This window comes from Lycorma delicatula, chromosome 1 (genome assembly GCF_047948215.1).
Source record: "Lycorma delicatula isolate Av1 chromosome 1, ASM4794821v1, whole genome shotgun sequence".
Taxonomy (NCBI): domain Eukaryota; kingdom Metazoa; phylum Arthropoda; class Insecta; order Hemiptera; family Fulgoridae; genus Lycorma; species Lycorma delicatula.
In genome coordinates, this window is record NC_134455.1 from 35,234,660 (window position 1) to 35,259,164 (window position 24,505).

At 30.4% G+C, this 24,505-nt stretch overlaps 1 protein-coding gene across 1 annotated transcript in view; it reads left to right on the forward strand.

Moving 5' to 3' along the window:
- LOC142317477 (xanthine dehydrogenase-like) overlaps positions 1-24,505 on the forward strand; it is a 152,709-nt gene that overhangs the window by 124,484 nt on the left and 3,720 nt on the right. Inside the window, exons 23-25 of the mRNA XM_075354045.1 lie at positions 4,487-4,577; positions 5,435-5,596; positions 19,530-19,626. Of these exons, the coding sequence (XP_075210160.1) occupies positions 4,487-4,577; positions 5,435-5,596; positions 19,530-19,626 (350 nt within the window). The remainder of the gene's footprint in view (positions 1-4,486; positions 4,578-5,434; positions 5,597-19,529; positions 19,627-24,505) is intronic.

The following is a 24,505-nucleotide window of genomic DNA, read 5'->3' on the forward strand; positions in this document are numbered from 1 at the left end:
ATTTATTTATCTATATCTTATTTCTTATAATAATTCACATCATAGTGGTTCTTGTATGTATTTCCAGTCAAATTTAGCTCACTGTAAAAGGTCGTGCTATTCATTTGATCTATGGGAAATTTAAAAAAAGCAAATATAACTCGATAAACTAAAAACACAATAAATTTAAACTACATTTCTTGTGAACAGTAAAGGGTCATGAGGATAAGTTTAATTAAGGGTAGTTTTGGTTAAAATTTTAAACTGTCATATTGCATGGCTCTACAATGCCTTAAAGATCTGAGAGAAACATAGAAAAGATAAAATGTTAGGTTGTGATGCAAAAATTGGTGGAGTTGTACCTTTATCTTCATTTAGAGACCTGTAACTGTAGTTTTTTATTGGATGGAAAAATTTATTAAGCTAACAACAAAAAAGGGCTTTAAAAGTAAAACAAAGATTAATTTTTGCACCCTGACAAACTTGATTCCAAATTGATAGTTAAATCTGAAATTTTATAATTTATTATATTAACATTAGTGTTACGACAGTATAATTTAAATAACAATATAATTTATATTTGTTTGGAGTGTCGCTTTATATGGAAGTGAAACTTGGACAATCAGAGTATCTGAGAAGAAAAGATTAGAAGCTTTTGAAATGTGGTGCTATAAGAGAATGTTAAAAATCAGATGGGTGGATAAAGTGACAAATGAAGAGGTATTGCGGCAAATAGGTGAAGAAAGAAGCATTTGGAAAAATATAGTTAAAAGAAGAGACAGACTTATAGGCCACATACTAAGGCATCCTGGAATAGTCGCTTTAATATTGGAAGGACAGGTAGAAGGAAAAAATTGTGTAGGCAGGCCACGTTTGGAATATGTAAAACAAATTGTTAGGGATGTAGGATGTAGAGGGTATACTGAAATGAAACGACTAGCACTAGATAGGGAATCCTGGAGAGCTGCATCAAACCAGTCAAATGACTGAAGACAAAAAAAAAAATCATTTATAATAATGAATGTTCACGATCACCTGATTTTAATCTGATGAAAAGCATGTGAAATTTATACTAAAAGTTAAAAATTATTTCTCATAACCTTTACAAAATCAATTAAAATTGTGAAAATGCCAATTTAATTAATCTTAAATATATACCCAGTTGTTGGTTGAAAGCAGGTAAGAAATAGGAAAGAGGTTAAACTTGAGGAAAAATGAGGTTGAAAATGGTTTCCTGTTACCTTCTTCAGTAAGTTGAACATAGTCTATAGTGAATGTGAATCTATTCACTGAGTGTTTACACTCACTATTCAACATAAAAATTGGATACATACTGAACATCATTAAAAAATAATAATAATACACTTAATTCATGCCTTTTGTACCTAAGTGCATTATAACGATTAAAAGACTGGGATTAAAGATCAAGATAATTTATCTTTTTCTACCTTAAACTATGGCTTATCTAATCTCAAACTAGTAGCGCTAGAAGAAACGGAAATAAGATAATACAAAAATATTAAATTAAAATCAAAATTATAAATGAAATTAATAACAAATTATAATGACATAATTTTGTAATGTAAAATGAATGTAACAATATCAAAAAAGAGAAGCATATTTACTTATTCATATTATTGGGTTAAATGATTTTTAAATAAGGAAAAAATTTTCTTTCCGACAAGCATATTCTTGAAGTGATGGAAATTATTTTTTAATGTATTATGTTGATTTAAAATATAAAATTTTACTCATAATCATTAAATCTTAAGATATCACTTTGTTTAGTTATACAAGCAATAAAAAAACATTACTGATGACATAGAATGGAAATCTAGAAAAGAAATCAAGAGCAGAATTATTAAAGTAACATCTTGCATTTTTAAAAAATAAGCAATGTTTGCAAATATCTTCACATGATCAAAGAACTGCTGTATGAAATGCAGCATGGATGAATCATTTCATCTATTCAAATTGATTTCCCTCATATTTCAGAAAACCACTAATTCTCTCAGCAGATCAACAAATCATGATCAACTCTCATTCTGTTCACTTAAAATGTTAACACTAGTCATGGAGCCTAATTAACACTGACATCCATCCTATCAGCCACTTTCTTAATGGAAGAAATCTGAAACCAGCTAAAATTCATCAGAAGATATGTGTAATGAGGCAAAATACTATGAATAATGGAATGGTAGGAAAATGAGTTAGATATGTGTTGAGGAAGTACATGATTGGTATGGTATTACAGAAGTGTTTAGAAATCTGACACAACTTTCTTAGTTTGAAGTCCATAAAAACTGCATACCTTGTTTTTATTGTAAATCTACCTATATTTTCTACCTGTTACAAATCTGAATCACCAGGTCAGGATATGCATTAGAACTGAACAACAGAATGTCGGCAGTGTCAAAATTCCACTGTTAAAACATAATCTCAATTAGTCTTCAAATAATATACATTCCATACAAAAAATACTCTTGATACACTGATATATAGAACGCATATAGTGTCATAAATAGGAGGCACCTGTCTCTAACCGCTGATGAAAGGTATGATTGGTAGAATTAAAAGTTTGTAAAAATAGTTGACAATTTCATTTTTTGCTTTGTTCCAACTTAAAATTTCAAGAACCATTCTCTATGAAATAAAGTCAAGCCATTGAAGCATCAGGGGTTGTTTCAAACTAGATACTAAAAATATTTAATGAGATATATAAAACAAAGCAGTTGGCAGTCCTTTTACCTTACTGATGTGGCATAGAAAGTGAGTAGTTCTCAATCATACTACCAGCTATGATGAGACATGGATATCTCATGTGAGTTTGGAATCAGAACCACAAAAGTATAAATATCTGATAAATGTAGGTAGATGTACTTCTAATGATAATGTGATGGCACTACCAGTTCTTTATCTCTACCTATGCATTTGTAATATTCACAATCGGTAAGATATTATGGTGTGCTATTAGTTCAACAAGGATATTGAGAGATAGAACAAATTAAAATTCTTACAAATGCAATTAATTTTCTGTGTAAAAAAAATAAGCACAAATAATAAAAGAAATTATTGTGTTCATAATAAGCAAATTATATGTTACAAATATAATTCTGATTTTACTATAAACTTTAAAATAACCAATACAAAATTAACAATAACAATCACAAAATCTACAATTGACTTTATACAAGAATTTATATTTACTTCTAAAGTTTGCAAAAGTTAGCTCACACTTATCAATGAATAATCACTTTGTTTCCTGTTAACAATGAGCTCACTATACAGCTTTTTGTACCGGAACTGCAGACAAGAATGCTGTCCTAAAAAATAATATTTTCATGACACACTCCTTGCTCGCATGCTTAACTGTTCACTGATCCTCAGCAGTACTTATACCTCTGAGTTTAGAACATGACTTGAACCAACAGCAGGTGACCCACACTTTTATTCATTCAAGCGTAATTGTTTCTATTTTCCGAATATTCTGCACTATTCAATATATTCTTTCTGTCCCTCCCTCTTTGTTACTGTTTCTGGATTTTACTTTTTTCAGTCTGTTTGCCAATTTATGTTCTTCAGTTTCTGTTTCTTTTTCTGGGCACTTCCTATTACTATTAACTTCTCTACCCACTACAACATTAAGAAGTCATCTTAGTATCCATATTTCAATGGCATCCCAGAGGTCTGGACTATAATGTTAGTCCAGACCTCTGATCAGACCATTGATCCCAGAGGTCTAGGATCAATGTTTCTATGTCACTGAATAGTAAAAAGTTAACCAGAGTCCTAAGAAATCAAAATTTTATATCAAATTAAAATGACAGTATTTACAAATAAGTATTTATATTGAGCAACATTATTCATGACATTTCAATAAATTTTAAGATCCAACAGTGGTTTTAAATCTTCAGTAATCCAGCTCTTAAAATATTTGAATTTCTGACCATTATGTTTGCATTAAGGTTAAGGCACAGAGTATTAGAAGTTCTACATGTCATCATTACCTTGGCTCTTGATGCAATATAATAAATTCTTGATTAAGAATATTTTCTTCTTAGAAACCCTGTTAAATAAGCACTGCAGTACTACTGCTGTGTCTGCAAAAGTGATATACACTTAGCATAACTTAGTTTTGTTGACATTATGTTTGTATTCAAATGGTGTTTATTTTAAATAATTAGCTTCCTGTCACAATTAGCTTCCTATTTCATATATTACATAGCAGTTGTTATATAATAGCTAATGATTATATAATCCATAAAGTATGTCTGTAAAAGTTTCATAACTGAAAGTTGGATCTGTTATTCCACATAATGAATAACTAATGTTAATAGTATTATGGACAGTACTAATTAATTATAGTTAATAAATTATGATAAACAATCTGTATGTTTAACTGAAGACATAAAAATTAAAATTGTAAATAAAGTAAGTGATTCCACTTTGTGACTTATTGTCAAATGATTTTCTATTGTGTGACTAGGTTTATTGATATTTGTTTTAGGTATAAAAAAGAGGAACCTTTACAAGACTATTCAATTTATGGTGTAGCAGTAACTGAGGTTGAGATTGATATACTTACAGGGCAGCATCAGGTATGAATGAAATATTTGTCTTTCTTTTTGTAAACTTGACAACTAAAATTACGCAAAGCAATTGCAACTTAAAAATATCTATTTCTTTCAGAAAAAAATTTGTGAAATGTTCAATAATTATTTTCATAAAACTTGGAAAAATTATGAAAAAAATATTATTATTCTAAACTAGTAGCTAAGCAGACATACTGCGTCAATAATACCCCATGTCACCACAAGGAGTGATAGTGTCACTGTCTGCCATATTGGAATTTCTCTTTTTTCCAGTGAGAAATTCTCTTTTCCCTCATCCTCTTGGATCGGGAAATTTGAAATTCCACAGGGTTGCCAACAATATTATTTTTTTATATTATAAATAATTATTTAGTTTATTTAAATTAGTCAATATTTTAAAGGTTGTTTGTACTGACGTACAGCTGATGCAGTGATGTGATGTGACATCACAGGTGAGTGGTAGAATTAAATAAATGAATAATATTTAAAGTGTAAAAAAGTAACTTGGTCTAGCTGGGTCTCGAACTTGATATTTTAAATTAAGCTGTGCTTTGTAAGCTGTGCATCAGAAACAACCCACAGTTGTAGAACTTACCCGGAATGCGGTTTTAGTCGTGTGATGGCGAACTTAATATTAAACTTGTTACTTAAAGTTGTAAACTTAATAAAATCTTGTTACTAAACTAACTTGTTTTTTAAACTGTACTTTAATTAACTGTTGTAAATTTTTTATTTTAATATTTTCATGGAAATGATTTACAACAAAAAGAAAAAAATAATTTTCATTGAAACCATAATGATTTTAAGAAATCTTTAGACAAGAATTCTTTATTGATAAACCAGCTAGTTATGATCTATTTCAGATAATTAGAGTGGACTTATTAGAAGATGCTGGACGAAGTTTGAGTCCTAGTATAGATATTGGGCAACTAGAAGGAGCTTTTGTCATGGGTCTTGGATACTACACATCAGAAGAACTTATTTATGATTCAAATGATGGAAGATTGCTTACAAATCGAACATGGGTAAATATATTTTTAACAAACTAAAAGAAGACAGTCATGCACTTGCACACATGTACGTATTCCATCATTGCACTAAATACACATAGGTGATGAAATAGGTGATGCAAATAGGTGCACTGTTTGTTATTTTTCACAAAATTTTCTTTTTGAATTTTCTTTTCTTATTTATCCTTTTAAATTTTACTTTTCAGAAAGAAAAGATAGGATAGTATTGATTGGGTAGATTATAAGTGATGATACTGTATTATTTTGTTTTTTAATAAACCATATTTTATTTTAGTCATTCGAGTGACTCAATGCCATCCATACCATCGTCAATTACTTTATCCGTATTGTCGCTATCTGATATTTCAGACTCATCGGCACTACTATTGCTGTCATTAGTAAGTATAATAAAATTTTCAATTTGTATATCTGCAACTGCATCTGTCTCTCAATACTCTTTTTCAAATTTTAAAGCATGATCACAACATAATTTCCAGTCTTCAGCCGTTAATTCAGAAAATGTTTGTTCTGGTATTGGCAGAACACTATTTTGTCCACCATTACTCGACCACTATTTTGTAGAGGTAAAATATTTTCTTTCATTATCTGATTCTTTACTCTTACCTAAATCAGCTCTTAAAATAATGTGACAATTTAACTACACTCTATTTAACTTCACTAATTGATAAAATTTTAACATCTGCGATGAGCATGGAATATTTCTAGTTTGCAACCAAACATAGCATTTACTTTCTACAATTTGAGTTCTCCAGTTTCACCTCCGGCGTGCACCATTATCAATCTCTGTCCTTTCAATATGGGTTTTTTGTAACCATGAACAGAGTTATCAGTCACACCAAACCTTTTTTTGCAAGTTTAATAAATGTAGGACTTGTCAGAAAAAATAATTGCTCGGCCATCGTTTTCTATACTTCTGTAATTTTTTCAAATAATTTATGTGTTTTAAACAAATGTTGTGTTTTTCTACTAACAACTTATCAGTAGTCTTTTTCCACCTAAAACCCATATTCCATAAAATTTTTCTTATTATTTCACACATAAATTTGAAATCCAAATCTTTATGTTCTGTTTTCAAAATCGCTAACAATTTATTTAATGTTGGTAATTTTTTATGGCATATATGAAAATTATATACTATGTTCCTTAATGCACATCTTTGAAAATCATCGATGTCGCTAATTTTTTTCTTTATTCTTTTTCAAGATTTTCCTAGTGTGGTGAAACTTGCATTTTCCCATGTTTATTTTTTAAGTTACAATTTTTCACACTATTGAACTGATATGCCACATAAATCAGCAACGCGAGCTTGTGTTTTCGAACGCAACATATCAGGATTTCCTTTTGAAATTTTTTTGTAGAAGTTCATTATAATATATTTAGTCTGGCTTCTTATAGCCACTCCCTGTCCCAGTCTACAATTAGATTTGGTTGAAGCATTACACACCATAGTTCTATACACTAAAGTTCTAACTGAAAATACACAAGTAGTATTGAAAATACTATATTTTTCACTGTGAATGGAGTACTAATAAATACTGTTTTAACAAAAGGCAATACTATTTTATTACAACCAAGTGAACCACTAGACAGGATTGCACTAAACAGTACTAGACAGGAATGATAAATGGTCACCTTCCCCATCCACAAACACACAAGTTGTTCTACTGCTCATCGTTGTGTTTATGCTAAACTTTGACACCCTCTACTCAGTTTGACTTTTATGTTATTATGTATATTTTTCAAAAAAATAGCTAGACAGCAATGAAACTAATTTGGATGATTCTTTTTGTAAAGAAGCAGTAATCTGACAATTTAAGTATTAAAAAAACATGCATTATATTCCCCATATGTGCAGAGCTTCTTCTTCTTCTTCTTTCCTTATCCAATATGCTTGACTAGGCGATGGATCATAAGACTTCCATTCTGTTCTATCCTTATTCTGTAATATCCTCATTCATTTTATCCAGCTACCTTTTCCCAGGTCTTCTTCTTAGTCCATTCCTATATTTACTAAGAATGTAAAAAAATTATTATAAAACAAAAATAGTAAAAATAGTAATTGAATTACATAAGCAAATAAAATTATTTTACATGTAATGATATATTTTATTTATATAATGGTTTGACAATGACATGTAGTAACTGGCAGCTACATCTAAAAATCATTTGACAAAAAAGTGTATGAAATAACCCATACACATAATATTCTTTTATGGACAAGATATATAGATATGTAGATATTTTAGTAGTATTTAATTTTATCTTAAACAATTAATGTTTAATCACTTTAAATAATTAAATTCATTTAGCGACAAACTACTAAAGATCTATAAGTTTTTTATGCAAAAGTTAATATTAAAAAAGACAACAGTTACTATTAAAGTTTTTAGAAAACCATCACACATAACACCATCCATAAAAATCAAATTACCCTTGGTAACACAAAGTAAACACATATGATAAAAATACAAAGCATATGATATTATGATATACAAACTATAAAAGTATATACTACAAAACAGAAATGCATTGAAAAGAATACAAATGTATAATAAATGCTTTTTAATTTAATTGGAAAAAAAACGAGGAGATATAACCGTAGTAATACAAATAAACAGGTTATATCTACAATTGTAAAACATTGTATTTTAAATTGATAGTTTACATCGTAATAGAATTACATCACAAATTATCTAACAGTAGTAATACTTGTTATAATTGTAAATAAACAGATACTGATAAAACTAAATGGGTTTTTTAAAGAATGATTTTTATATTGTTTGAGACCATGGGAAAAAAGTTCCACACAAATGTACAAGAACAAACATAGAAATAATCTAGAAGTATCAGAAGTTAACAATAGATTTATATATTTAGAAAAATATTGTAATTATAAACTAACAATTACGAAGAACATGGTAATTATGAACATGATGAATTATTTAAATTAGCATACTTGTTTTAAGACCTTAACAAATTTATTTATTTTACTTAATCTATATAAGAGCTTAAGTAGTTCATTCAATTATTATTATTACAATCAGTTTTCACATGGAATGATAATAATATTTTATCTATAACAAGATTTTTGTAAATGATAACAAATCCTGTGAATTCTAAAAGCTAATTGTATAAATTTGTAAATTTAAATTAGACTTGATATTTTGGTGTCTTGGAAGGTAGATTTTATTAATTGTTATTAAGTACCCAAGTAAATATTGCCTTTATAGAACAAAAATATTCAACAAGTAAAACCAGTATTCATAAAAACACTGAAAACATCATTCTTTTAACCGTTTGATTGGTTGCAATTCAAGAACAATTTTAACAAATATAAATAATATAAATAGTTGAAATATGTTACAAGAAAGTCTTTTCCAGTACTATTTCTTACAAAAATAATTAAATTATTACACAGTATTACATATATAAATTTTCTAGCAGTCATACAGTATTTGCTCACTTAAGTCCACATTTATTATTATCTAAATAATTCATATATCCCACCTCACTTAAAAAAACTTTATTGAAAAAGTTTACCTAGAATGCACAAAGGATTCAAATAGTCATTGTTAATGTTTAATTCCTTATTACATGTTGTTGAGCTGTTCAATTGTGGTATGGTGAGTAGTGTGGTAATCTCCAATAGTTTTCATGTTACCTTTAACTTCTAATTTCATGTTTTAATTCATCAAATGAAAAACATCCTATGTTTAGAGCCTTGCGGTTCATGTACCAACATGTGACATATCTTTTTCCAATTCTCACAGAATTGTAAATTATTTTTACAAATTTTCTTCACAATAATATATCTTTTTGACAGTACTATGAAACATGTTATTATACAATTTAAGTGTAATTCTATTGAGTGCACAAAAAAAAGACACTAAATTTATCTCCAAAAGAGGAATATGTTCAAGTTCATATTTTGATAGTTTACAAATCTTTTTAAGTTAACTTAATATTAAAAAAAACTTATGAAATAATACATTATTGTTCAAAATAATGCTGTTAAAAGAGTTAATGCAAATTTGTATTTAGTCACTTTTGGCCAAAAATACTCCTGCTATGATGCCTTGGAAGTCAAGTGCATACCAAAGTATTTGTAAGTGTTAATTAACTATGTCTATCTTTTCTCCTCTGAACTACAGTTTCTCACATTTATTTGCTTTACCAACCCTCTGAAACATCACTGTTTTTATTCTGTTTAGATTAACCATTAAATTCCTTCCATTTAATACAATATTGAGCAAACTCAGTATCCTTTTTTTTAACAGAATTTATCTGTTGCTAGGAAAATAATATGATCCACATACATAAGTGGTTAATTGGATACTTTTCTGAAAATTAAATAGAAACAGACAGAAATTAGACCACTATCTAAATATTCAAGTCCTTTACAAATAGTGAAAACACAGTGGGATTAATAAGGTCTCTTTTTTCATTCCCAAAGATTGGGAACATGAGTGTCCAAAATAGTACTGCCAGTGATCTTCCAGCTTCTTTAATGTAATTATAACCTTGGTTGACAATCCAAGTTTAAATAATTTATAAATTAAGGTTTATTTTATACACAGTCAAATCAAACGACAAATGAAAGTTTTTGAAATTTAATTCTCATTCTAATATTCACCATTCATTAATGTAAATATGTTACAAACTGTTGAATATATTTTTCTGAAACCAATCTGAAACTCCTTTAGTAAATTTTGACTCTCTTTTCATTAAGTCAGTCTACTTAATAACATATAATATCAATAGATAATTTTCTAGTAGTTGCACAAAAAAAAAAAGCGTAATTAGAATGTCATTTAGATTTTCTTTTAAAAAGGAATAATAACACTGTTCAACAATTATCTTGTTAAATAAGAGTAAACAACTGATTCTTATAGTATATTTCATGCTGAATTCAAATATAAAATCAAAATTCTTCTATCTAGCTTAGTTTTTTGTAACTACTATTCTTATTTTCAGGTAGTATCATGCATGAATTCTGTAAACATAGCATTTTGTGAATGTATTTTATTATATTATTTATCAACTAAATAGATTTTGTTTATTTATTACAGTCCCTTAATTGTTGTCACATTGATTTGTTAGACATTAGTCATCATGTTTATTATTTACTAATTAAAATGAACAAGAGTGTGACTCATTCTTTCTATTTCCATCTTACTATAAACATATCATCCACTCATTAGTTGTTTCTGTCATTATATTTACTTATAAACTGTCATGCAGACTAGAGAAATATTTTTAATTCTCATTCAAGTGTGAGTTCTCCGTGTTTGTAACATTCAGTTTTGTAGCTGGCTTTTGTATTTGTGGGTATATGATGTTCAGTAAAGTAAGTGTATGTTTATTAAATTAGTATGTTTATAAAGTGTTCCTTTTTAAACAATGTTAGTTATTGGATTAACAATGCCTCATAGTTGCATTAATCATTCAAAAAATTTCTCCTACATCTGTGATGTTTTTTTTTGATAAAAAAGTCTTATGAACTGTATTTTGGATGTAAATTAGGTGATCAGGACAAATCTCAGGTACCTCATATTTGCTGTGCTTCTTATGTAACATTATTGACAGGTTGGGTAAATGGATCTTGTCCCATGCCACTTGCAATTCCAATGGTTTATCAAAGAATCAAGAAGAAATACTGGCATCAAGACTAAAAGGATGGCATTTTTTACAATCATTCACTAAAATAAGTGCTTTCCATGACAGACAGTCAGAATTTAAACATTTCTTCTCTCAGTACGAAAACTTAGTAATACTGTAATGATGTGGATTCTTTACTGGAAACTTTGGGACATATGCCCCATTCTGACGAAGGGTGACTTTTTATATACCCACCAATACCATTAGCATATGCTGTTCACATGAAGGAGTCTTATGAAAATATGAAACTTGTATTGAGCAGGATTCAGTATGAAAATATTTGTGTACATCTGAAAGTAATAGCACTTTTACTTGGACTGCAACTTGGATACACTAAGTTCTGTTGCTTTTTGTTCGAGTGGGACAGCAGAAATAAGAAAAATCATTATACAAAAGAGCACTGGCCAGAGAGAGTTATTGACTGAAGAGAGAAGAATGTTGTTAGTCATGGATTAGTAAAACCAGAAAAAGTTTATCTTCCGCCATTACACATTAAGCTGGTTTATTCAAAATTTTTGTTAAAGCAATAGATTGTATTGGTGCAGGGTTTTGGTTTCTAAAAAAATTCTCTAATATAAGCAACACTATAATAAAGAGAGGTATATTTGTTGCATCACAAATAAGAAAGCTAATAAGTGATTCAGTGTTTGAAGAATGTTTGAATGACTTGGAGGTTGCTGCATGGAAATCATTTCAAAATATGTTAAACAGCTTCCTTGGAAACCATAAGGCCAGTAACTACACAGACCTTGTGAGTGAACTATTTCAAAACTACAAACTTTTGGGTTTAACATGTCACTTAAAATCCATTTCTTACATGCACATTTGGATTTTTTCTCTTACAATATCGGTGCTATTCTGTGATTAACATGGAGAACGCTTTCACCAGAAGATATCTACAATGGAAACACCATACCGGAAAAAATAAAATCCAAAAATGTTAGCTGAATACTGTTGGAATCTAAAGCAGGATTTACCTACAGCAAATAACAGCAGAAAATCCAAAAGAAACAGATTTTATGTGAATACAAAATGCATGAAATGTATTGTCATATTACGTTCACCATAAATTTTTTGTTACACAAGAAATTTCTATTGCAAAAAAACTGAGCCTGACAGAAAATATCTATCAACATAAAAGGAATCAACCATTCACTCTTATTTAACAAACAAAAAATTAAATTTTGTTGAAAAACTAAACAGTGTAATAGGTCTCTTAAAATTATTTGGAATCATATCAGTATCATACATATACAGACATAAGCACATGTAAAAGAATTAAAACAATGTCTTAATTAAAATAATGTTTATATTATCATTTTGTTAGGATGCTTTATCATACACATTCATCAACATAATTAATAGATACAAAATTATACGTAAACAAAATTAGTAAACATAATTATTACTAAAAAGAAATTTTTAACATTAAAATAACAATTATATTAAAAAATTCTTATCTGCTTTTGCATAGTAAAAATCAGACTTTTATCCTAATCACTTCAAAACAAAAATTAACTTACTAGCCAACGCCCGCTCTTGGCTGATGAGCCATTTGGCAACATGCTGACCAACAAAGACTGACTTCTGTGAACTCCGGGCTCTCATCCAGCTGGTTGTGGACCAGGGCCGGACAATCTCTCAGATGATCAGCATCCATCATCTCGCAATCGCACAGCAGACACCCAGGAGAAGGCAGCACATGGATTTGGTGAAGGTAACAAGCAAGATAGTCTTGGCCGTAGAAGGCAGCTACGTTGACTGCACGCAGGAGGCTGGGGTTGATAGGACAATCAGGGACAAAGTCTCCCATCTCCTACCAGCAGCTGTCTCAGGGAGGCTCTGTTTGTTCCATCTGTTGACCAGTGCCCTGGATGAATGCAAGGACGTGGGACAACTAGGTTGGGATAGAGTCGTTCCTAACTTGACTAGTTTATCAGCCTCCTCATTCCCAGTTATGTTGATATGACTGGGTATCCACTGAAACATCAGTGTCCACCAGCTATTTCCCAGGTTTTCCAGTCTTCTTCTACAATCAACTGTCTTCCAGCAGTCTGCTTGGGTATTGTATGATAAGATAATATATAGCAACTTGGGAGTCGATCAAAAACACTGCTTTCAAAGTAGAAACTAACTTTTCCAGTTCAACCGCAGCAGTGTGCACTGCTTCAACTTTGCCATCATAGATGCTGAGGGGGGCACCTATGACTATATGTCCCTGAAAAAGACGACAATAGTACCCAGCCCCTGTTTTTTCACCATCTGAAATTGAAGATCCATCAGTGTAGGTGTGAATCCACTCGTCCTCTGAAAATTCCTCATGGATGGTTTGTAGGGCTAGTGCTTCAATTCATGTTGTGTAGAGGCATGTTTTGGCATCGAAGGTTCTTGAGTTTGTAGCAAGCTCGAGGTAAGTGGATGAAGTCATGGCTCGTGCACAGGGGTGCAGTGACCACAGAGGGAATATCATATTTCTTTATAAGTTTTTCATATGCAGTGAGTGGAACCATCTGTGTTCTCAGCCTAGAATCAGCTTGCTGGTAACTGGTCCATTGATGATAATAAACTTGCCTAAAATGTTCCCAGAATCTCAATGCTACCCTTTCCCCATACAGTTGTAAGGGCTTAGTCTGAGTCTGTACCTCCATAGCTGGAATAGAGGTGGATTTAGCAGTGCCTGTGACTTAAGGCTGTATTTTGAATGAGGTTGAGTATGCCTGGTGTGCTAGTGCTGACTGTGACCATCACTTCACTCCTTTATACTAGCACAGATCTTATATGACTTGAAGACAGTCTTGAGAACATCCTGATTTGCACCCCGCTCTGTGACTCTCAGTCTTCTTAGTAGGCCAGGTTCTTTTTATTGCCTTTTCCACATAGTGGTGTACATGGGGCTTCCACATTAAACGTCTCTCCAGTTGAACCTCTAAATATTTGGATACTTCCTTCAGCGCTATTCCATTGTACTGGAGGTGGATCTGTGGTATTTTTGTTGACAGAGAGAAAAGCTGAAAGATGATTTTTGATACATTCACTGTCAATGCGTTTTGCCTCGCCTATTGTTCTAGTTTTATCACAGCCTCATCTAAACAGACCTAGAGTGAAGGGATGGATCCACTGGTTCCCCAGAAAAGTAGGTCGTCTGCATAAAGGAGTGCCTGGATGCCAGGCACGCTTCTTATCACATCCAGGATATCATTTATCATGATATTAAATATTGAATTACTCAAAACGGCTCCCTGGGCTAGTCCTTGCTGTTGAATGCGAAATCTCGCAGTTGGAATACCGTACCTAGATCTGTCTTTCCGACAGGAACGACTTTACCCACCTAAATAGGTTTCCAGAGATTCCCTTTCCAGCAAGTGTATGTATGAGCATGGGCTGCCAAACGGTGTCATAATTCAGGTCCACCAGTATTGCCAATGTTGACATTTTCCTGTGTAATCCATCTTTAAGATGTGTAAAATTGGTTACGTGGTCAATTGTGCTGCGGTGCTTGTAGAATTCTGTCTGAGCATCGTCAATGAGTTTTTGTGCTTCAACCAACTGATTTAGATGCACTCGTCAACCAGATCCGGCCTTGAAGTTTGGCCCAAAAACAACAAGAAGGTTGGAGGCATTCCCCACTAATTGGTTACTATCAATCATTTCCTCCAGAGTCCTCCCAGGCATGGTAAGCCTTGGATCGTCTCATCTTGGTGAAGGACTGTTGAAATCTCCAAGGAGAATACTGTTAGCCTGGATTGATTCTTCAAACACTTTAGAAGGGGGGACTTTACCAGGAGGGTTGTACAGGCCAATCACACAAAAGTGTTTCTATTTTTCCATACCTCGACCTTAACGGCTTCGAGCTTGTCATCATCTTCCATTTCATGTAGCACTCAGAGCTTCACTGTTACATTTTTTAACTCCAATAAATACAGTCGAGGCAATTTGTTGGGATGTTTTCATAGTTGTGATGGTGTAACCGTTTGTCTGATAAAACTCAGCAGTTTCAGTGGCAACTCCTGCTTCGAGTATAAAGAATAAATCCACCTCTAAATGGCAGATGTTTTGTTTGCCATTTAAAAATTTAGTGTTGTTAAGGCCTCCTGCATTCCAATAAAGTATAGAAAGGCTAGTGTCAGAGCTCTTAAAAGAGCTAGTTTTTGTTCAAAGTTTCTTTGAAGCCATCTTGATGCAGGGGGCACCATGAGCAGACGTACAACTTCATCCCCCCCCCCACAAAAATTAACTGGAAATTAATTATTATTCTTTATAATCTGTTGTATATTTTTTAATTGTAATGCATCTATATACAGTAAATCAGTGATTCTAAATCTTTTTAGCTTCACGACTCCCAAAAAGTAAAAAAAATATATAATGAATACTTCATGACAACCCCACAACCACAACCCAATGAAACCATGTTGAAACTATTTAGCTGTATTGATAGCAACAGGTAAGAACATGCACGTATGAAGTGTACAAACATGACCAATTTACAGGTTCCAACTTGATGTGTACATGCTCCTTGTAATTTCGTCTGCTTGCATAATATAGCTGTGAGAGCATCATGCTTGGAGATGCGTATGATATTTTTGAACAAGTTGTGCTCCTGCAGTTTAAAAGAGGCGTAACGGACTGCAGAATGTCAGTTTAGTATCGAATGCAAAACGTGAGTCTGGTGCCTTTATTGAAATGTTTAAAGGCGTAGTTTCATTGAAAATAATAATTATAATTCAGGTTTCAGCTTTTTAGTGTGCGGTCAAACAGTGTAACTGTTTTTTTTTTATCAATTAGATTAGGTAAAATTGATAAATTTAAAAAAAAAGAAGTGAGCCATCTACATCCACTGAACTGATAGGTAAAAGGATTGTACAATGACAGTTATTTACATTATGGTTTTACCGCATTGAATGGAAAGCCGTAGCGCACCGTTGCTTTCAAGTCCTCTCCAATGAAAGGAAACTTAACATCTGTAACATGAAAGCAAACCCTGAAAATTTTTCAAAAGAAAATTACATAATTTGAGAAATCAACAATCTTCTACTTGTAAATCAAGCCGTGCTGATAAAAGTACACTTGAATAATTTTTCTCAGTGTTAAGAGGAGCTACGATGTCCAAACGCCTATTAATTGCGTTTTTATTTTTATTAAACTGCAATTAATTGCCTACTGCAATTAATCTAGTCAAGAAGAAAAAAAATGAAAAATTCTGCTTTCTAACGATACAGTATCAAGGCAAATCGATAACATGAGTGCCAATGTTCACAATCAAAATATTCAGAAAGTGAGTTCAAGTTAATTTCTACTTCCTTGTATGAAGTAAGGGAAGTATTATGATAGCAAAAGATTTAGGTTTTCAGATTTTAACGAAAATATCCATTTTGATTACTTTGATGTGACATCTGTACGTACATATGTACGTATGTCTGTATGTATGTACAAATACATTTCATATAACTCAAAAATGATTAGCTGTAGGATGTTGAAATTTTGGATTTAGAACTGTTGTAACATCTATTTGTGTACCTCCCCTTTTGATTGCAATCAACTGAACCGAAGGTGTCAAAAATTCAAAAAAATTAAGATTTTGGACTTTTTCTTAACTGCAATAATAAGCTCTCATTGAAAGCTTTTCAATGATATATCATAAGTGGTATTTATTTTTATTGGTTCCAGAGTGACAGCCAAATAAAATTTTAATTAATGAAATGTTTGGATGTTACAAGGGGAAGGCATATTGGTTCGAATCAGACTTCATGTCCTTTTTTTAATTTTTTTTGAAAATATTTTTATATTTAAATATATTAATTTATTAATAATTAATTATTAACCTCTGATTATAAAAAAATTATGATAAATAATAATTCAATAATAACAATAAAAAAATATCAGATGTAATTAATGAAATAAAATTTTATATACTTTTCATTTAAAAAAAATGTGTATATGTAATTTAATAGCCATACAAGGAAGTCATGTGATGTCCACATCAGATTTATTAGTATTCAATTTGATAAATCAACAGATGTGGCAAAGATTTCACAGCTTTTATGTTTTGTGAGATATGAATGCAATAGAGACAGATCAAACAAAGAAAACATTTTGTTTTGCAAATGGTCATGCAATAGGACAATGTTTTTTATGAACCTACAAAAAACTATAATGTAGATTGGACAGAAAGGCAGTATGTGGAAAGGTGTAAAGAGGAAAGAACAGTGGGTTTCTGAAAAAATTAAAAGACTGTCTTATACCAAGGGTGGAATGGAAGCATTGCTTTCTTCACAGACATGATCTTGCCACAAAGAGTATGCCAGAAAAATTCAAATAAATTTTTTGTAAAGCTGTAAAAATGGTTAATTTTAATAAAAGTCAATCATTACAGAATAGACTATTTGCTAAATTATGTGATGAAATAGGCGAAAAGAAAAAGTCTCTTCTTTTCCACACAGAAGTCAGACGTTTATTGCAGGGGAAAGGATTAACCCATTATTGGAATTACAAGATGAATTAATATCTTTCCAGAATAATGAGTATATGTTGCTATTGGCTTACTTAGTTGATGTATTTTCACATTTAAATGACTTCAATGTGAATTTACAAGGACATGATAAAAACATTTCATTAATGATATACAAAGTTCATGCTTTCATTAAGAAGCTCAATATCTGGATTATTTGCCTTGAAAGCAAAAATTTTCATGTTTCCACTCACTTCCAATTATATTGAGGAAAATTTGGATGAAGAAGACACTATTATTCACTACAGTTTTGATAGCATGAAGATGTATTTGTGTGAGTAAAAGATTCATTTGGCAGAGTATTTCTTGGAAACCCACCGGGTTGGTCTATTGGTTAACGCGTCTTCCCAAATCAGATGATTTGGAAGTCGAGAGTTACAGCGTTCAAGTACTAGTAAAGCCAGTTATTTTTACACGGATTTGAATACTAGATCGTGGATACCGGTGTTCTTTGGTGGTTGTGTTTCAATTAACCACACATCTCAGGAATGGTCGAACTGAGAATGTGCAAGACTACACTTCATTTACACTCATACATATCATCCTCATTCATCCTCTGAAGAATACACACAACACCTAAACAGGAAAAAGAAAGAAGAGTATTTCTTGGAAGATAAAAATGATTTCTCAAAGAGACAGGTACTGAATCCATTTAGTGAAAACATTGTTGCATCTGCTGAATTACCAGTAGAGATTCACGATCAGCTCATCAAAATGTCTGGTGATTAAAATTAAAACTACAATTCACATTGATACGTTTTGGCTTGCTCGTTGAAGTGAATATGGAAATTTAATCACGAAAGCATTGAAAATATTAATTCCTAAATATTAATACCACATCTTACCTCTGTTAATAGGGGTTTTTATCTATGCTTGCACTAAAAACTAAATGTAGAATTGGTCTTTTATCACTTGAAAATAATTTTCTTTTGTGTGTTTCAAACATAGATCCACGTATGGAGAAATGTTTAAATGAAAAACAAACACAACCACATTTAATTTATTTTCTTTGGCATGTGTACTTGTAAATTTAAGTAAAATGTTTATAATAAATGATTTTTTCTCATAAAATGATTTCATTATTGTTTACATGTAAAGTTGTGGGCTAATTTTTGCAACCCCCCACCCTTTAATATCACCATGAACCCCAGCTTGAGAAACTGTGCAGTAGATAATGTGTAATAGATGGGTGCTCTTACTTCTTTTTCAATTAAAATTAGGGAGAGAATGTAAAAATGTTTAATAGCAGTTTTTTATTATATGGATATTAAGAAACAATTTTAACTTTAAATATAATATGAAGTAGGAATTTAGCATTTTAGATGGTTGTTTCACTTACTACTGGATTTTTAGGTTGTTTGTTTTTACTTTTATCAACAGTTAATAATATTCAGTTACTTTATACTATCAGGGCAGTGCAACATGAATTTACATAGCAATTTACAAATAGTTTTTGTAAAGACACTAAAATTATATCAGAAAAAAGCATTTTTAATAAATATTAAGAACTTTGAAAAAAAAGAAATAGATCACAATGCTGGAGTGCCACGAAATAAAGCATCTACATAATACACCTAGTAAAAGTGTAAAGGGAAATAAGATTAAAACTTTTGCATGAGATAATTCTTTTTTTATTACTAATTCAGTAAATAGAACTTTTAACTAACTTCCTGTTCTAATTTGGTTTATTCTTTTTTCATTCATACTTAATACTCTTCTTTCAATGTTACAAGGTAATAATTTATTTTTCATAAATTTTTTCAGAATTACAAACCGCCAGGTGCAAAAGATATACCAGTTGATTTTAGAATTCGCCTTCTAAAAAATGTTTCAAATCCTGTTGGAGTTCTAGGTTCAAAAGGTAATATATTCCTTTTTTTTCATAGTAGATGTATAAACAACAATAAAATTAATAAATAGTTAGGAGTAATTCGATAATTAAGAGTAGTAAATATAATACACACACACACACACACACACACATATATATATATATATATATATATATATATATATAATACTCATGTATATATTAATTTATATTTAATAGATCAACCGCTAAGTACAGAATAATTGAAATAGGATGACTTACCTTATTTCATTACACAAACAGAAGTGCTTTTGTGAACTTGATTCGCATCATGAGCTGCATAATTTATATATTATACATTACAAAAAAAACAACATAAACTTGCAATCCATAACATATCACTTATTCACTTATAACTTATCATATTTTAAAATCTTTTATAACATTTTTTAAACTTTTATTTAAATTAAAACTTTTTTTAAAATTGTAATCAAAACAAGAGATAAAAACATAAAATATAAAAAATTGTATAAAATGACAAAGATTAATCAATTAAGTTAAAATTAAAATGTAAAAATATAATTAAAACAAAGATAAAAATTGTGTCTAACATCAATAAAATTTTTATTTTTAATTGATTTTGCAGCAGAAAATTTAAAAACAACTCCTATAAATCTGAAACCTGTACAGTTTGTTTGTTAAGAGCAATGTTAGATAAATCATAAAAACTGTCAAAAAGTAATAATCAGAATAAAACAAAACTCATCATTTTATTACAATTATTTTTTATTTATTATGAAATAATATTATTTTATTCAATGCAATAAGCAATATGATGGTCTATATAAAAATAAAATAAAATAATGTTAATATATGTTAAATACGATAATATTTTCTTAATTTTTTCTTTTGCATCAAATGGAAAATAAATAAAATATATTAAAATATAACAAATCAATATGCAAATGTAGAAAATGTATTTCCAGTGACATCTAACATCCCATGACTTGGTAGGACTTATGAAGTTCTTATACTTGGAATTTTTAGTTTTTCTTTTCACCAAAACTAAACAAACAACAGTTACTTTCTTCTATCAATTGTGAAGTTGATTTTTAGGCTTCATTTAGATGAATCAATAAAAAATCACCATTCTGTAGATTTATGATTAATTTCTCGTTTAATCATTAATCTATCGATGTCAAAACATACACAAAAAAACCCTCAATTTCATGAAACACTTAGAAGTTTCTTTCATTTTAAAAGAGAGGCAGTTTTTATTATTTTTTTATGGACATCAACTGCTATGGTTATTAGCTTGTTGGAAATTTGCAGCCTGCTTTTTTGATAGGCCCAAGTCACAAACCATATCATTTTGATGATAGGTATAACAGGGTTTATCCGGTGAAGTTCAATTTATCCATCAAAATTAAGGACTATAAGTGTTCTCAGAAAGGCCTACATTTCATCAGTTTGTATATCATCACTACACTAAGCTCTGAATTGTTAATATCCCCCAACTTCAATTTCAGTGTTGGTATTGGTAAGCCTTCTTTACAAGGAACCAGTTTAAAAGCAGATGGTACATTTGAACATTCAATTTTCTGCAGTAAATCTTGACATTTTGAAAGTAAACTGCACTTAAAAAACCCTCAACCATATTGAACAAACAATATCTTGCTACCAAATATAAATACAAAGAAAATATTCCAGTACCCCTATCACTAATCTCAAAGAACTGCTGAAGTACAACGTAGCAGAAATACTAAACTAAGGCAGGAGGCAGTTTATGACATAGTAACATAAATAATGTTTGTTTTACTTCATGTTCTAGCAAGGTCAAGAGGTGATTGATATAACCCCATACATATATTTTCATGGGTAATTTACTGTGAATTTAAAACTACTATATTTTCAGAAGCTCTCAAGTTCAGATTTGAGTGCAAGAATAATTATGAAGTGATCAGTGGTTGACCAGCTGGTATTGTTTAAAGTTCAGTAAATATTTTCTGCAGAACATGAGGTATAGTACTCCCTTGAATTAAATCACATTTGATAATACAAAACAAATTCTCTTTACTTCCCAGAACTTGAAGTGGTTTTTTCAAGTAGACAATTAATCACTATAATTGAATTTGACCTAAATATTTTGCCCTTTAAGTACCTTTAAGACACAAGACCATTTAAGCAGGTACATATGTACTGGAGCTAGTGCTAACACCACCTGACAAATGGGTTTAACTTGGTTCAAGGGGACTCATTCCAGGCACACTACAAAGCATTATCCAACTACCATCATCCATACAGATCTTTACCATGGATTACAATTGCAATGGTCATAAGATGATGAGATATCTGTGAAGAAAAAATATGTTATCTGATGTAGTGCAGTGCATGTGTGTGGATTTTGTACAGTATCCTGTGTTATGTATGTGTGTCGATTAGGTATATCAGCTGCTTATGTAACATAAAAAAAATTCAAACCACCCTTTGATGACTTAAATGCTTTTTCAGTTTGACATCATTTCTGACTTAATATCTTAATTATTGATAATGGCTTTGCTTAAATGTTTTCCTGGATATATAAACTGAATAGATGATCCACTCCATTTAAATCTGTTTAATTCATACCTGATTCTTGTGTTTTCTAAAAAAAACTGTTTTAAACTAATCAGCTTCCTTCACTTTTTTATAGGAACTGTTATAAGTACTTTCTCTTTTGCATTATATCATTACAGATTTTATTCACCTACATTATACATTAATTATATACATACAAGTTAGTATTTATAATGAATATAAACTAACATAAAAATTTTAAATAATAATTTATAAGCACAATAATAGCATCAGTCTTTGACTAAAATGTTGAGATAAATATTGTAAAAAGACTTTCACTGACCATATTAAGGAATGTAATAAAAAACAAGCTGTTGTGGTACTATTGCAAGAACACATAGACATTTTAGATATACATTTTAGAAATGTTTATTGACGTAAACAGACATGTATATTTGTGCATACATACCAATTACTTATTCTCATACAATTAGTGTTGGGGGGGACTATTATCTGCATTAACAGTATTACAACAAACGTATCTTATTATACTGATGTAATTAGAATACAATAGTTACCCTACTTAGAGTAGCAGCATTTCTACTTTCAACTGGAAGGTTCTGGGTTCAAATCCTGGCAGGCAAGGCATTTTTCACAAATTACAAAATAATAATATCAGATAATATATACCTATAAAAAATACTGTCATCCAAAAAGTCACTAACTGAAAAAATTCAAAAATTCAGTATTTTACTGAAGTAATTATAATTTTTTGTTTACTTTTGGAGGAAAAAATCATTAACTGCATACCACCATTAGAATATGAGAAAATCATTGTAAGTTTTCCTAAGAGTAAAAATATGGTAATTTGATTTGTTGAAGAAGTCACTTAGTGAGTAATAATAATACCCTGATCAATGCAATTGGTAGTACCATTGATCAGCTGGCATCATACTTGGAGGAAAACATTTTCTATGTTCTCTTTATTTTAACCTACAGTGAATAATTTATTTCTGTGAATATCTTCTTGTTACTTTATATATATAAAGTATATGTATATATAAATACAGTGTGTGTTCGGGGGTGTGGGTGTGTGTTAGTAATCTATAAATCTTGTACATCCAAAAACATTTGTGTACCTTTACAGGTTATCTTTTTAATTTTTTTATGTGCTTTTAATTTTTGTCAATTAAGTGAAAAAGGAATTTGTATTAAAAAAAATGTCATGATGAAGGTTTAAGATGGATAACATCGATGTGGATAGAACTTGGGAGAAGTGATGAAGATAGCACTTGATAACGGGCTGTATGTTGTAGCAGAATAATGGACTGTATTATAAATAAAATAATTACACACTGATTATTATAACAAAATATTCTTAATACCAAAGCTGCCCGTAGGCAGTGCTGAGTGTCTGATTTTAACCCAAACATACTCCCCGCACGTTGATCTTTGATCAATATTAATTACATTGTCTCAGTTTATTGGCAATGGAACAAATTTAGTAGTAGGTCTCTTGAAAAACGTGCTGCCTACCTGCAACTGAACTACGCGTACTACACCATCTTTACGCATGCTACACCATCATTCACTAGCACTCTGATACAGATGAAGATCCAGGTTTCATACCTGATTGTGAAGAATACAGCAACGTGACAGTACATTTTCAAATTAATTCGTTAGAGGATTCATAAGTGTTTTAAATGTTAGTTCTCATCAAAAACATGATAATGCTTCAGAAAAACTGCAACAATTGAAAATAAAGCTACATTTAGTGACTAAGAAAACTATTATTTAGAAAATGGTTCATTCGTTTGCATCCATGAAAACTCTGACCCTGGGATTAGTAATTTAGCCCTAAATAAAAATCAGGAAGAAACTATTAATCTATTATCTATTAATCTATCTCTAATTTACTCTATGGAGAAAAGGAGATAAATCAAAATGGAAGATATTTGGGTAAAAATTTGTCTAATTTGAAAATGTATTCTCTTTATAAATAAATGTGTAATGATAAACACTTAAAACCAGTTTTTCAGTCTCTGTACCACACATATTTTTGCACAAAATATAATTTTTCTTTTTTCAAACCAAAAAAGGATCAATATACACTATGCACAAAATATAAAGAAATAAAAGATGAAGTTAAGTAAAGAGGAGTACGATAATCACAACAGAGAAAAAAAGACTGTAATAAAGCAAAAACTGATATTTCTTTAGTAACTGCAACATTTGATCTTCTGTCAGATCTTACATATCCTATGTTTTGATATATTGGTCACATATTATGCATAAAAAATAATTGTGCATAATCTTACAATCTATGAAGGTTTTGCTTCTTGAATGAATTAAATGCTAGAAGAGGCAGCAATGA